Source organism: Hippocampus guttulatus, chromosome 13 (genome assembly GCF_054856545.1).
Source record: "Hippocampus guttulatus isolate MCC_2025c chromosome 13, RoL_Hgut_1.0, whole genome shotgun sequence".
Taxonomy (NCBI): domain Eukaryota; kingdom Metazoa; phylum Chordata; class Actinopteri; order Syngnathiformes; family Syngnathidae; genus Hippocampus; species Hippocampus guttulatus.
In genome coordinates this window covers 11,092,501-11,107,425 of record NC_141273.1, presented here as the reverse complement: position 1 = coordinate 11,107,425, position 14,925 = coordinate 11,092,501, and the positions used below count along the sequence as shown (strand labels likewise).

At 43.9% G+C, this 14,925-nt stretch overlaps 1 protein-coding gene across 1 annotated transcript in view; it reads left to right on the top strand.

The window, feature by feature from the left end:
- The window catches only part of LOC147196333 (pleckstrin homology domain-containing family G member 3-like), a 28,664-nt gene that overhangs the window by 8,767 nt on the left and 4,972 nt on the right, over window positions 1-14,925 (top strand). Inside the window, exons 3-15 of the mRNA XM_086127725.1 lie at window positions 6,805-7,331; window positions 9,761-9,861; window positions 11,149-11,218; window positions 11,304-11,350; window positions 11,443-11,593; window positions 11,681-11,812; window positions 11,929-12,111; window positions 12,353-12,445; window positions 13,298-13,384; window positions 13,471-13,501; window positions 13,701-13,802; window positions 14,077-14,109; window positions 14,822-14,832. Coding sequence (XP_085983851.1) covers window positions 6,805-7,331; window positions 9,761-9,861; window positions 11,149-11,218; window positions 11,304-11,350; window positions 11,443-11,593; window positions 11,681-11,812; window positions 11,929-12,111; window positions 12,353-12,445; window positions 13,298-13,384; window positions 13,471-13,501; window positions 13,701-13,802; window positions 14,077-14,109; window positions 14,822-14,832 — 1,568 coding nt within the window. The remainder of the gene's footprint in view (window positions 1-6,804; window positions 7,332-9,760; window positions 9,862-11,148; window positions 11,219-11,303; window positions 11,351-11,442; window positions 11,594-11,680; window positions 11,813-11,928; window positions 12,112-12,352; window positions 12,446-13,297; window positions 13,385-13,470; window positions 13,502-13,700; window positions 13,803-14,076; window positions 14,110-14,821; window positions 14,833-14,925) is intronic.

The following is a 14,925-nucleotide window of genomic DNA, read 5'->3' as shown; positions in this document are numbered from 1 at the left end:
ATTCACAGTAGAACAAGTTTACAAATTGCTTCAATATGTGCCACGTGATATCCGCCCCCCCCTTTTTTTTTTTTTTTAACCTACTGACACAAGGAAGCGAGGGAAGAATTTACCACTACCTGACATGATTGTTCCGCTTTAACTGAGGTCAACGTACTGATAAAAGATACGCGTCACTGACGTTACATTCCTCATTGGCATGCTCTGGAGTGTAATCAGTTTTACGGATGCCCAAACCGCTGAATAAACCACATCACACATTTTACAACCCCGCACGTGATTAACGACTTCGCATGAAGTCAATGAATTTCTTCCTCCACGCTTAGCACAGCTGTCCCGCCACCAACCCGTGCGGACTTTGGAGAGGCAGGCAAGAACACGACAGCAGCGTGGTTGTAGATCATCGAACTGGCGTTAACGTTTACAGTGGACTCGCGCCACCATCGAGCCCAGATGTGGAAGGAAACGTGAGTGTTGACTAGATTGAAGGCCGGCTGAGTGCGCGAATGCCTGAAGCGTTCTTGTTGGTGGTGGGGGGTGGGGGGTGGGGGGGGTGAGATGTCGATGAGGGGGAATCGTCACATGCCTATACACTGAGGTCACTTGGCACGGCCGGATCCTTTCAGAGCTGGGGCCGGCCACACGGGAGGTTTACAGGATTAAATGTGAACCCCCCCCCCCCCCCCCCCCCCGACAATTTAAATTGTGCTTATAAGACTGACTAATCTGCCTTTCCCAAAAATGTTTGCCCTTAATCAAGACTCCTAAATTGTTTCTAGTGATAGAATTCGTGTAAGAATATGAACTGATGGAATGTCATTTCTCCGTTTCGCCAATCTATGCACCTTTAACAAAAGGCGTTCTTAGAGTTCTCAAAAGTCCGGCTATTTTACCTGAACCCGGTAAATGAAGTGAGACTAGACAGAGTGAAGATGATTTCACTTGTAAAACACCAAAATCCCCCCAAAAGGTTCTCAGCCCACCATTTTGACCTTGAGTGTCAGTGTGGAATGCACTTTGTGCGTGCGTCTACTCTGCTGTCGACCGCCATTTATTTACTCGCCTTCAGGCTAATTATTAACATTAAAGTCTACTTGTGGGGCAAATGCTGCGTAGGATTACAACAGAACCATAAACCTTTGCTGTATACAGTAGATAGAGCACAAACCGCAAAAAGCGACCTCAATTCCTCCCTCCGCTCGGCTTTAGTAAACGAGTCTAGGCCTTGTGTAATTCCTGGCAGTTTGGCTCACGCTGTTTGATAATGGTTTGCAAAGAGCTCAGGGTCTTACCATGTGGGGTAGCCATTCACAGTCCCAGGTGGGAAGGAGCTTTTTCCCATCGGGGGGGGGGGGGATCAGGATCATAACATGAAATCTCTTTTATTGGGTCTGGGGGCATTGAAGAAGGAAAGCCAGTGGCAAGGAAGCGCTTCTTTATATTGTCGTGTGAAAGGTAATAACGTTTGGATCCAGGAAGGATGATGATGGGGGGGGGGGGGGGCTGTCTAGTGGATTAGAATGTCAAATTAGCCGGAAATGTTCACTTGTTTGCGAGGGAACTCAGAAACTTGCGGTAGATACCAGCCTGAAAGCAGTTGAAAAGTCCACAGGTGACAATCTGCTAATGCTAGTGATCATTTCTTTACAAGCCGAGAAACAGATGGACTGACTAAGAATGTTCTTCGAACAGATTTTTTTTTTTTGAGGGGTTGGGGGGGAGGGCAAAGAGGTGAAAAAAACACAAGTCGGAATTAATTGGGGGGTGGGGGGGAGACCTGTCTCAGGAAACAAGATTTGCCAGAGCCAAGAGTATATCAAGGAACCAGATGATAAAACAATCATTTCACCAGACCTTCTTGTCCGGGCTAATCCAACTCGAGTTCATTTTCCCCCTTGGTGCAGGTCGAGTGTGAACACAGTACTCAAAATCTGTATGGACCAACAACAAACAATTGAAGAAAATGTCAAACTTAAGTACAGATACTGTATGTGAAAAATCTACTAAAGTACAATCACAAAGTTTTTGTTGCTTCCCATCACTGCTCACGGCCGATGCCCTTTCAAAATCATTTAACCCGTCAAGCTGATGTCGCCGAACATCTTGTCATTTCATTGCCCTTTGTCACATTAGCCGTATGATTTTATGCGCTATGTCCACCTATTTTAAACCTCGGCTCCATTGTTACGCCTCTGATGTACCAAATTACAGCAGCACACGCTACATATCATATTAAAATAACACCGAGATAAAACCATTTTCGTTTCACCGTTTGTTGTTGTTTTTGCTTTCGACATACAGTAATGTGTACAAAATGTGATGAGTGCAAAGTACAAGGTGCAGCAAAATGTGAATCACTTTCAATCATCGATTGGAACATGACTCAGTATTCATAAAGCAGTTTGTGGTGTGTTCTTGTCAGAGCAGGTGAGCCCCCGCCCCCCGCCTCCCACCCTCCCTCTCAGTGTTTGTTAAAATGCTCAATGCAGACTCAAATAACAGACATGCCACTCTCGGGGAAAAAACTTGGAAGTAGTTGCTCTGCTCACCCCCAGTTTGTCGATGACAGGATTGTGCATTCCTGTCCTGTCCGCTCAGGAGAAGTATTTGCATTCCGTGTTTTGGAAAAGAACCCAATTTTCTAAGAAAACATTTGGATCAAGCGGGGTAGTTGTGGAAATACCGAAAGAGTTTTTTGATGCATAAAAGTCATAGTTGGGAAATGACTTTTTCATTCTCACTTATCAGTCCTGCTATTAACCCTTTCATGCACCCTGTAACCCGATAACATGATGATCTGTCCACTGTTGTAACCGCTGTGTCTGAAAGGCTTAAATTTAAGTCTGATGATGTCCTTCTGAATAGTGTCCTTTTTCATTTTTGTTTGTTTGTTTTTTTGCTTTGTCTGCACTTTCTGTAACGCCATACGGCAGTAAGAACATGATACAGTCAACCACGGGGAGATTTCTTATTTATTCATTTATTTTTTACATAGTATAATTAGCATTGTCTACTGCCAGTGCTTCCAATTTGCCCTGTGGAGCATGCATTATTTTTGGACTCGCATTCTCAACACTTATGTAGTTCCCCATTGGACACTGAATAGTCTTTATCATTCCGTTATGCTCTTAAGTGGCAGATGGCAGGCAGTCATGCCCGTGTCAGAATTTGTATTGCGGTCCATGCTGACATTTGTTTGCATGCAAGACCTGTTCAGGAGATGAGTCATATCCTCACGAGATTTTGCAAGCTCTTCGGAGCATCCTAGCTGCATGCTGTGCCTTATCGTTTCCACAGGGCGTGTCGCAATCCATACCCGCAAATACTTGCTCGGATGCATCCCAGAACATTTCAAAGGACATTATGGTTGGAATGAACATTCATGACTCATATCTTGAGGTTTCGATAGTAAACATAAAGGTTAGCATTGAGTTTGGGTTTTTTTTTTCCTCTCACATGCCGCTTTTTTGCCACCCTTTATAAAGGAATGTTCTCTAGTCCTACAGCCTTAAGGAGATGTGAATCATTTCTGTCATTCCAGTGACTGCGCCTTTTAGAAAAGTTAATTGCTAGGTTCTTCTCATTTCTGTAGTCTGTTCATCTCCGGAATCACCGCGATGACATCAGAGCCCGTCAACCGTTTGCATTCGGGCTTGTCCGATGTCGAAACTAGCCTGAAGTTCACATAACAAACAGCAGACTGATTAGTCATCAAGATGCGTCGTGAGTAAATGTCCCATCTGCTTTCGGCTCGGGACCAGACTGAAGGATTCACCGGTTTGTGAACTACCTCATTTTTAATCATCATTCACTACAAGACAAAACAATGATTTTGTTGTTAACTGCAATTGAGAACCGCTGCCCGAGAGGACATTTTGAAAGGAAGCAGCCTCAAGGGGCTCTTGTGAAATTACAGTAGTCCAAATAGTTAACTGTCTCTGGAGAGTCCTTTCTTTCGAAGAATGTGTTCATCCAATAACCAGAAAACTAAAACAATATTGTGCCTCTTTGAGCAAAAATTAATCATACAACAAAGACGGTTTGTTAAATTAGTCTCATGCAGCGTCAAAAGCCAAAAGAATCCAAATATGTAAAAGCCTTAAAGTGGAGTTTGCACACAAACGGAAGTGCACAAACCCGTGGATGTGGCTCAAATGGTGCTTCGTTTCAACTTTAATGCCATACCGGTGGAATTGTACGCATCCAGTGTGATGGGAGTGACACGGTAATAGGTCTGGCCTTGTCAAGGTGTCGACACATCCCGCTGAGATGAACCGCAATTGTTTGCAGATGTTGACGAGAGTCAAGACTACTTCCCTCTCATCCTCACTCACAATTTTTTTTTCTTTCCTGCATAACAAGAAGACTTGAACCACTTTACGTTGGATTGCACTGAGCCAGCGCTCCGCCGAAGCTCTGTTGATGGAGAAACGTCGTGAGTGGATTCAGTCGCAGAGAATTCATCTCGTGGTTGACCAAAGCTGTGGTACGAGCTATGCTGGAATCTTGCGCAGGTGTTAAGTGAACTAGTGATCCTTCACCCTATCATAGTTTGAAAATGATTTTCAGCGGTCTAGTCTCCAGTAACTGTTAACTTTTTTTATTTTGGCTTAAGAGTGCTTATTGTGGCATTTCTGCCCTTCCCTCTTACTTGGCATCGTCCGCAGTATACTGTTGAGTTATTTTGAAAGAATATTTGGATGGGAGGAGAGAAAGAAGAAGTGCATTTTGTAGACCAGACTAGCCATGGGCTGAATACCAGTTGGATGTTTTTACCATGGCTTTAAAAAGTCACCGTTTCAGTAACCTCTTAATAGTGTCACCGGCAATGAGCTCTTTAAATTTTTCGAGGGGACTTCTAAGCGGGGCACAATATGATTGGCTGCTTGCAACATTCAGTAAATGAGCCGCCTCTGAAGTTATTGAGAGGCCGGGTGCCCCCCCCCCCCATGCCCACCCCTCTTTCTCAGCGAGCAGAGATGGGAGGCTTGAGCATTGAAAGGAAGGATGGAGCGAGATGACAGATATTAAGCGCGAACTGCAGCACACTGACTGATGCCTTTTTGCTATGTCGAATAGTATCTTTAAAAAAAAACAAAAAATACCATGATACCAGCGGGTACTAGTTAGCCCAAATGGGACACTGAGACTTGCTAAGAGGAATTTAAACAGCAGAATGTATTTCTTCAAACTTAACATAGTACACTTGTTTGAATGTAGCAAATATTAAATATTTTGTTTCAAAATCGATTCTGTTTAAAAAAAAAAAAAAAATTGACCCAACTGTCTTGAAAAAGGGCATTTTTAGAGCTGCAATTTCAACACTGGAATACTTTTACATATTTATGCTGCCGTCAGAATCTAATATTGACCCACGCCGAGGCCAAACGTGGCACGACTCAGAAGAGCGACTTGGCAAAGGAAGCAGTTGGCGCATTCAAACTGGTGTGTAATCGCTCACCGCCGCCCTCCCTTTTTTGCACCATCAACCCTATAGTTTGTCACGGCGGTTATCCTCCCCACGAGTCCGCTCCTCTGTTTCTGCCACCGCATTGCTTTGGCTGACTTAGTGTGGATAGTGGAGCGAGTAGACAAGAGTAACAGGAGCGCGCACAAGTCCTCTTTTCAGCCCGGGACTGAGTCATGGAAAGTAAAAGACGGTGCCAGATGTGCACTCATGTGAATAAACCCGAGGGGCCATCATTCAGCTGTCAAACATCTTCGACTGCTCTCATGTGAAATTTCTGGCTCGCATAGCTCGCTTCAATCCAAGAAGAACAATACACGGTTGTATTTTCCAGTCGAGTCAAGTGGCTCTGCTGGCGAAAAGTGAATCCCACCACCTCTTCCACATTTTCTCTTGGGCTTGACGGTGAAGTTTTTCAAATGCGGGCTGACTTTCCGTGATGTACAGCTAATGATAAGCGTTTATGCTAGCGTGTCAACACCGATGTAGCCGAGAGGATTTCAAACTGACAAGGTGGGCTCCGTCTGTCAGCTAGCAGCACTAAATTATCCTCTCCATCCCCACTTGGCAATAGACTTTACCTGAACCATTTTGTTTTACAATTGTAGCTTTATTTGCTCCCAATTTATTGGCCTAAAGCTGAAAATACATTGACAGATACTTCAATTCTGGGTTTGACCCCTTTTGGACCCGACAAATACCTCAGGAAATTGAGCTCTTTTTCAAGTGGCAACTGAGTACCACAGCATCCCAGGCTTGATATGTTTGGAAAAATCCCCTCCTCATATAATTGAAACGCAATCTGAAAGGGGGTGTAAACAAGTGCACGTAGTTATTGGAAAGATGGACATATTATTTTACTTTATGTTAACTGTTTTGTGAAGCGCTTTGTTGCAGCTGTCGCTGTTGTGAAAGCGCTATATAAATCAGCATGTATTGTATTGTATTGTATCTGTAGCTCTCAAGGTTTGCTTGACAAAGGAAGTCCAATCGGGAACTGCTGAACTTGCAACCGCAAGAATTAAAAGAGCCCAAAGGAAAATTCTTCGCGTGAGTCTTAGGAGATATGCCGAGATCTCACAAGATGTGTCACACAGGACAGTAGTTGACAAAGGGCATCTGAAGTTTTGCGTTAAGACATGCGTTTTGTTTGTTTTTTCCTCTAAAAATTTCACAGGTACTGTCTGTGTCTTTTAGAGATATTCAAAAAGGTAGCAGTTGGAAATGTTAGCCCCAAAAATGCAAATTGATTTTTTTTTTTTTTTTTTTTTTTTAAAGAAAAGTGGGTTTTATGAGATGTCCCAGTTGATTTTTTTTTATTCTTCTCATCTGGACAGAATATCCTCGGTTACCCTCTCCCCTTTCCGCCGGAGAACATGAACAGACAAACGCAGCTTTCGAACCAGACTGTTACAACCAACTATGCGCAGAGCCATTGAATGGAGAAGGCCAACGTCCAGTGAGTCTCGTGTCCACCTTGTCTTCTGGATCATCCCGTGACAGTCACAGCCTTTTTGGGAGCACCGTGACGCTTCCTTCCTCCTGCACACCGCCCATACCAAGCGAGGAGGACATCGACTTGGAGCTGAGCCCGGCCGAAAGCACCGTAGAACAGACAAAGGACCCGAGTCCTGCCCTCGGATGGTCCAGCGGACGATGGAAGCCGCACCTCGTCGGCAACCAGTGGAATAACACCAACGCCTCCTCCAACAGACAGAGTGCGCCGATCCTTCACGTCCCCACGTCGCCCGTCGTCGCCGAAACAATGGCGCCCAACCCAAAACTGACCCACGTGGACCGGGTTGTCATGGAGATCATCGAAACGGAGCGCATGTATGTCAAAGATCTGCGCAGCATCGTGGAGGTGAGTCAGCGTTGTTCATCTGTACAACATATCACCCTCAGAATCTTAAAAAAAAAAGTGTCATCTGGAAGAATGTAGGGCTATGACTTCATGTCTACAGCCAGTGAAAGCAAATATCGTCGAGGCCAGGGGTCGGCAACCCAGAATTGACCCATATAGGACAAAAAAAACAAAAAACAAATATGTCTGGAGCCGCAAAAAAATAAAAGCCTTCTATAAAACTTACAATGAAGGAAACACATGCTGTATGTATGTAGGAGACTGGACTGTCTCAGAATTGTTTGTTATTCATTCCTTTGTTGTGTGTTCACAAACGCCCCCCATAGAATTTATTTTGTAATTTCCTCGCTTGCATTATTTTCGCTTTTCTTAGTGTCAGTGAAGTGATCATTAATTTCCGTTTTTAGGAGGCTGTCTTTGAACGCCTCTCGAGTCGAACGAGAAGAGAGAAGGCACGGAGTCAGACGCAGATGTGTCTGTGTTTGTCGAGACTGTCATAAGCATAAATACAGTGTACATTTTAAAAAACCAAAACCACAGCTCTCCTTTTTCGGAGCTGCAACATGTATCTATATCTATTTGAGCTATATTAGCCTACTATCAAACTCTTTTTCCATTTTCAAACATTTTTTATAAAGCTCCAGGGAGCCACTAGATGTCGCTAAAGAGCCTCATGCGCCTCTGGAGCCGTGTGTTGCCGACCCCCGGGCTCGGCAAATGAAAACGTTTGTGGATATTCACAGTTTCTACCTGGACTAAAGTTTTAAACAAATTTGTGAACAACCAGAAAGTAGTTGTGACTTTTAGCAAGTGTGCTTTAATGATCGAAAGATTAGTAGCCCGTGCTGATCATGTTTGGGGGGCAGTTTATGGCCTGGTCAAGATGTTGTCCATAAATCAGTGTGTTTATTTACATTGGTGTGAGTGTTCTCATATTTGCTGTTTATACTTGGACACAACGCAGGTCTTTCACGGCGCAAGCTTTGCTTTTGAAAGGACATCACAGAGTTGCGGCGTGGCCATCACAGAGACGTGCTGTATTGAAAAACGATTTTACCGCTGAACAATTCATTGATCCCTTTGCACGTTTTGGAGTGTGGAAACAACTAGCCAAAAGGGAAACCTCGTTGGGCCTCAATCATGCATGTGGCATAGAAACAGGAGCCCTGAGCACTCTTGCTACTAATGGTAATGTCTTTAACATGTGAAGCATTTCTGAAACGGGCTCTCGGTAAACCAACAAGCACCTTTCCTCACCTTGTCTCTCGCCGCACAGGCGTCTGAGTCTAACTCCTGACAAACACGATTCAAATCATGACCTCCTAGTATTTCGCTTGACATGCCCGGTCTGGCCACAGCTGTACAGTCAGCCGTACGAGGGCCTTCCAGCCAACACAAACACCAGTCCCGGGGTACAAAAGAGCGGCGGGGCTTTCCACAGGCTACAATGTGAGAACATATTTCTTGTTCAGATGTATCCGCTACCCTTTTTTTGTAATTACCGCGCACCCTTAATCACATTCATCCCATGAGTTATTTTGTTATCGCACCGTAGCTCAAATGAAGCAAAGAAGTGAGAAACTTCACCCATGACTTCATCAAAGCACCCCTTTGATACGACACATAAAACCAGTGACGGCTGTTCAAACTCTGTCCATCCGGTCTTTTTAGATATTGTTTTATCGCTCGCTCACATGCCTCTCATTCTTCACTGTCCATTCAGTGGGAGCGGAGAGAACAGCTGTTTGACCCAGATGGGCTCACACAACGCCACACATCCCCGACACCTGGCTCCAACCACGCAAAAGACATGACACCCAACATTATATGAACAAGAATGTGAGGGCCCCCTTCAACGGCGTCGCTCGCAGGCCGAAGTTGTAATCAAAAGTATTTTCGATTTCGGCTTGTAGAATTGCAACCACCGAGCCTCCCTATCTCCCACACTTTGCTAAAGGTCACATGTGCGTCGTGCTCTCATTGTGGAGGAATCCACACCCATAAAGCTTGTGCGCTTCTTTCAGTTGTGAGATGGGAAGTGCGCTCGATGTACTGTGTGACTTTTTGGGCTGTCTTTGCAGACACACCATCAGGGGTGTCAGGACAAATTGCTGGTATACTCTTTTAGTTGGTCTCCACATGTGTATGTTTGTTTCATGTCCACGTTCCCCGCTATATGTTTGTATGATATATCGAAACTATATCAAATTGTCATAATAATTATTGATTATATCAATGACAATCAAATAACATCTGATAACAAGTGATGTTGTCTTCCAAGTAGGCTAGCTAAAACCTGCGTTTCCTTGCGCCCTCTTGTGGTGTAAATCTGCAAGTGTAAGGATTATACTGAACTGTGTGAACTTCAAATTTCAACCTAAATCGACATTATTTGTGACGTGACCCCCGTCTCCACCACTGTGTTCCAGGACTATTTGGCTCACATTATCGATACGAGCAACCTTCCCATACGACCAGAGCAAGTGTGTTCTCTATTTGGAAATATTGAGGACATTTATGAATTCAACAGGTATGTTCTCTCTTCTGTAACCATACCGACACCGCATTTTTGCTATACATGATTTTACTCAGAACTCAAGAACTGGCTCAATGAAGAGAAAAAAAAACAATGTGATTAAATCATGAACTCATTCAGTACCAGCCAATTCTAGACCAAGTCTGAAAAGACGTTTAAAAACGTCTTTTGGAGTGAATGAGTTAATTCTCCACAGTTACTCCCTCTGTAGCATTTGTACTGATATGTAATCTTTTTAGTTTGATAACCAAGCGTGGGAATAATATGATTATATTCAATTTGCCTTTAATTAGGTGCTGATATTTCACCCAGTGACTCCAAGCGGGCACCAAAGACACTAAATGCAATTCATGTCAGCAGGTGGTGGCCCTTGCTGAGCCCACTTCTTGCCAAAACACACATTTAACATTCCCCAAATAGTGAGCCGCTCCTCTGGTAATTCCGCAGAAGCCTAAAAAGTGTAGCATTTTAACAGCCATTTAAAGTGGCATAGAACGATTTCTGTTTGGTATGTTCTTCCTGTTTTCCCTTCTAAAAGGAAATTCCACTTGCTTCACAGTCAGCGTTCAACTGAGGTTATCGTCACAAATTTAAAAAATATGTCTTTGCTTTTTTTTTTTCTCCTCTTGGGTTCTTTTCAAAATGTCATGATGATGCAACAAGGTTCATTCTCAATACACATCCATCCATTTTCCGATCCGCTTCATCCTTACTCGGGTCGCGGGAGGTGCTGCAGGCTATCCCCAGCTGGCTTTGGGCAGTAGGCGGGGTACACCCTGAATTGGTCGCCAGCCAATCACAGGACACACAGAGACGAAAAACCGTTCGCGCTCACAATCACACCTACCGACAATTTGAAGTGTTCCATTAACCTGCCATGCGTGTTTTTCATCGTTGCCCTGCTCAAAATCACTTCAGATGTGTGTGCTCTATTGACGCGGTCATGATGCGTGGTCTAATAAATTTCCTCAGCACTGTGTATGTTTCTTAGGCCATGGATTCTCATAACAGATTGAAACGTGTTGGGATGCTGCTTTTATGAGCTTTCAAATCAAGTCCAACCTGGCTTGAGGCTCAGCTTCACTGCAATCAGGCTGCTGAAGTATTTTACAGTGTGCACTGCCCACTAGTGGCCAGAAAGGGCATCTCATGATATTTTTGAATCGTTAGGGAGTCTAATAAGTACTTGACTGACAATAGGCACTCATGTATGAATTCCTTTTCAATAATGCATTTATGTTGTAGCGCTCCTCATTTTGTGGTCATCTGCATCTCTTTCAGTGAGCTGCTGCAGTCGTTGGACATGTGCGACAGCGACCCCGTGGCCATTGCCCAATGCTTTGTAGATAAGGTGGGTGGTCTCCTCCTCCTCACAAGGTTTTTCAGGAAACAGGCGGCTATACGTATCACGGGATTGTTTCTCTTTGGTTCCCCAGAGTGAATATTTTGAAATCTACACCCAATACTGCACCAACTATCCAAAGTAAGAGTTGCAAACGTACAGCTTGAGATATGATTCCCTGGAGATATGATCATGTTGGAGCTCTGACGATCATCTTTTAATAAATGCTCTAGTTCAGTCGCAGCACTAACTGACTGCATGAGGAGTAAGACCTTGGCAAAGTTCTTCAAGGATCGTCAGGCTGCTCTGAAGCGTTCGCTTCCTTTGGGTTCGTTCCTTCTCAAGCCAGTGCAGAGGATCCTAAAATATCACCTGCTTCTTCAGGTAAAGACTCTCTTCGGCGCTCGTTCTTCTTCTCCTTTGAATTACCGTGCCACGTTCTCCTTTATCCTTTTTTTTTGCCAATCAAAGGAAATTGCGAAACACTTCGGCCCAGACGAGGTGGGCTATGAGGTGGTCCAGGAGGCCATAGACACCATGACAGGGGTGGCCTGGTACATCAACGACATGAAGAGGAAACACGAACACGCTGTCAGAGTGCAGGTTTGCCTACAATTACAGCGCACAAACACAGTAACATGTGAGACGAATGTTAACGCTGGAGTTTACAAGTTGAGCGGCTTTTGCAGTCTTGTTTTGTTTTTTATATGCATACGCAGGAGATCCAGTCCCTTTTGATCAACTGGAAGGGTCCTGACCTGACCACTTACGGCGAGCTGGTGCTGGAGGGCACCTTTCACGTCCTGCGGGCGAAGAACAGTCGTACACTCTTCCTGTTTGAAAAGATGCTCCTCATTACCAAAAGAAGAGGAGAGCACTACGTCTACAAGACGTATATCTCAGTATGTGTTTTTAAAAAAAAAATAATAATAATAACTGCCATTAATTTATCATAATCAAAGTTTCGCAGTAAGGACATATTTTAAAGTGTTCTTTTGGAGGGGCAAACAGCTTTACACCGTTTATAATGATTTACTTTCCAGACATAGTCTTACTAAATTCTCATGAGAGCAGAAGATGTTCATTTTAGCAGCCCTTTCTTCTTGCGTAATCATAAAGCATCCATATTACTGTGATTTTTAGTGTTCCACCTTGATGCTGCTTGACAGTGCGAAGGATCCCCTGCTTTTCAGTGTTATTCACTTCAAGCATCCAAAGCAGCCCCATACAGTGCAGGTAAGCGTTGGACTGTAGAACGGCCTCAATTGTCTCATGACAAATAGCGTGTCAATCTCGTTTGAGACCTTACGATTGGTATTCCAACTACGAGTGCATTTCGGACTTCAATTTTTTTCTCGAGACCAATGAAGAGGAATTTTCGAGGTGCCTGATAACATCCGATGGGTGAGACAGAGTGCAGACCTAAAACTAATAAAAAATAAAGTAAAATGGAGCATTTTCAAAAAGTAAAACGACTGGAATAAAAGTTGACAAACCCACTTGACATGACTTTTGTTTTTGTTTTTTTGGTCGTTCACGCGCTGTCAGGCCACCAGATAAATATCATTCTGTGTCTTAGACCGGGCAAAGTGTCACTCTACAAGTCCTTCACTTTCCAAAATCGGCAGCCGGCTCCAACTCAGCCTACTTTTGTTTAGTCTGACGTTGGCGTAATTCAATTTGGGCGGGGGGGAAAAAGGCAAAGCAAAATATCAACGAACTAGACTGGAAAACTCCACTATTGTAACTCTGCTCCTGAAGACGGAACTCTATCTTAAAAGCTGAAGGTGCTTCAAAAAAGTGTTCTGTTCTTGAAGTTGCCAATACTAAGTAGATACTGTATGTTTCTTTTTCACTATACTTATACTGTATTGTTTCATAAATGTTTTGACGCTGTTTATCACTTAATTTTATTTTTTCACTCGATGAAAAATAGGGCCGAGTCTTCACTTTCTTTATTTTTAAGAACGATCACTGTAATACACAGTTTAGGATGCTGTTCGTGGGCTGCATTGTGTTTTGTGTTGCCCGGGCCCGGAATGCGTCATCCGTATCTTTAATAACACGGACAAGGGCCTGTTGTTGTAGGCCAAATCTGTAGAAGAGAAGCGTGTCTGGGCCCATCACATCAAGAGGCTCATTCTCGAGAACCACAACGCCATTGTTCCGCCAAAGGTACACAACAATGTGCATTCACTGTAATAACATCATCTCTTTCTAACCACGTTGTGACAAAACGTTATAATCCCTTCAAATTTTAGGCAAAAGAAGCTATCGTGGACAATTCTAACGGTGAGTGTGATTGTAAAATCACAAAGTGGGTTTTGGATTAAGTTAACCCTTTTGGGGACAGCGGTTACTGCAGTGGACAGTTTATCATGTTATCAGGTTACAGGGTGCATGAAAGGGTGAATTTATATTCTGTGTTTATATGTCTTGTAAACCAATTAAACAAAAAAAAAAGTGAAGTGACCATCGTCTTCCCACGTAGGTCTTGGGAAGTACCACTGTAGCCCAGAGAGGGTGAAGAAAGCCGATTCCTACCAACCGGATGACTTCCAGCTTGCAGGATGGAATGGGAGGAGGAGATCAGGTAAGATTGCAGACCTATATTGCAGACCTCACATATATTCATATATTGGGGCGGCGTGGCTCATTGGTAGCGTGGTCATTTCCCAACCCGGAGGTTGGTGCTTCGGTGCTGTGTCACCAGTAGGTGAATGAGGTGACGATGTGAAGCGCTTTGTGTACCCGAGGTAGAAAAACGCTACACAAGTGACTGCCCATTTGCCGTTCCACATCAACAGTCAAAGTGTTCAGTCATGTCTTTTTCATTCATTGTCTTTTTTTCCCACCCTCTCTTTTAGAACCTGCTAAACAAATTATAAAAAGTACAAAAGGTCAGTACGTTGTTTACCTCATATTTGTCAAAAGTAGCTTTGTCATGTCGATGCAAATTTTGTCTACAGGCCCACAAAGCCATCTAACGGTTTTGGTTCGCCTTTTCAAATTGCCATCGCACTTCTGCTTTGTTTGCGCACAAAGATGGCTGCTAACCAGATCAAAAGACCCACTCGCGCTCCCACGCCACTGGCCTCACCCTTAATGACGTTCATTAAATGGCATTGGCGCAAGGCTCCGTCCTCTGCAGTCCTTTTTTTTCTTCCCCAACAGGCATCAGATCAGCTCACATTTGTTGTAATGGATAAATCATGATGTAAAAGAGAAAAACCCCCCCATTGTATTCTTGTCCCGTGGTGATAGTCAGTTGCTCCCAGTTTACATCCATTTTGCACCCAGATGTAATGACGATATCCTTTTCATGTCAACCTTGCCATCTCGGTGAGGGAGTTGTTCATCACACAACAACCTGGATAATTGCATCATGTTCACTTTGAGAGAAGGAGGGTTTGTAATTGACATTTATCGAATCACAAGGCCTCCCGTGAGTCTGGTCTGGTCACCGGCCCTGCTTGCGTCCCGGCTGTAATTGCACAAGATGCATGTGATACTCGGCTTAATTGCGCACGAAACATTGAGCTTGAGTATATCAGGACACCATCATTTGTTAATGACTGCTTCTCTTGTGTTTTCTCCCCGCTCTCCTTACAGATGTGCTGAAGGTAAGTTTTGGAAATGGACTGTTTCCGATACATGTATTCCCAATCTCATCCATAGTAGTGTGCTGTGGTAAGAAATCGTTTGCACCCTGTCAA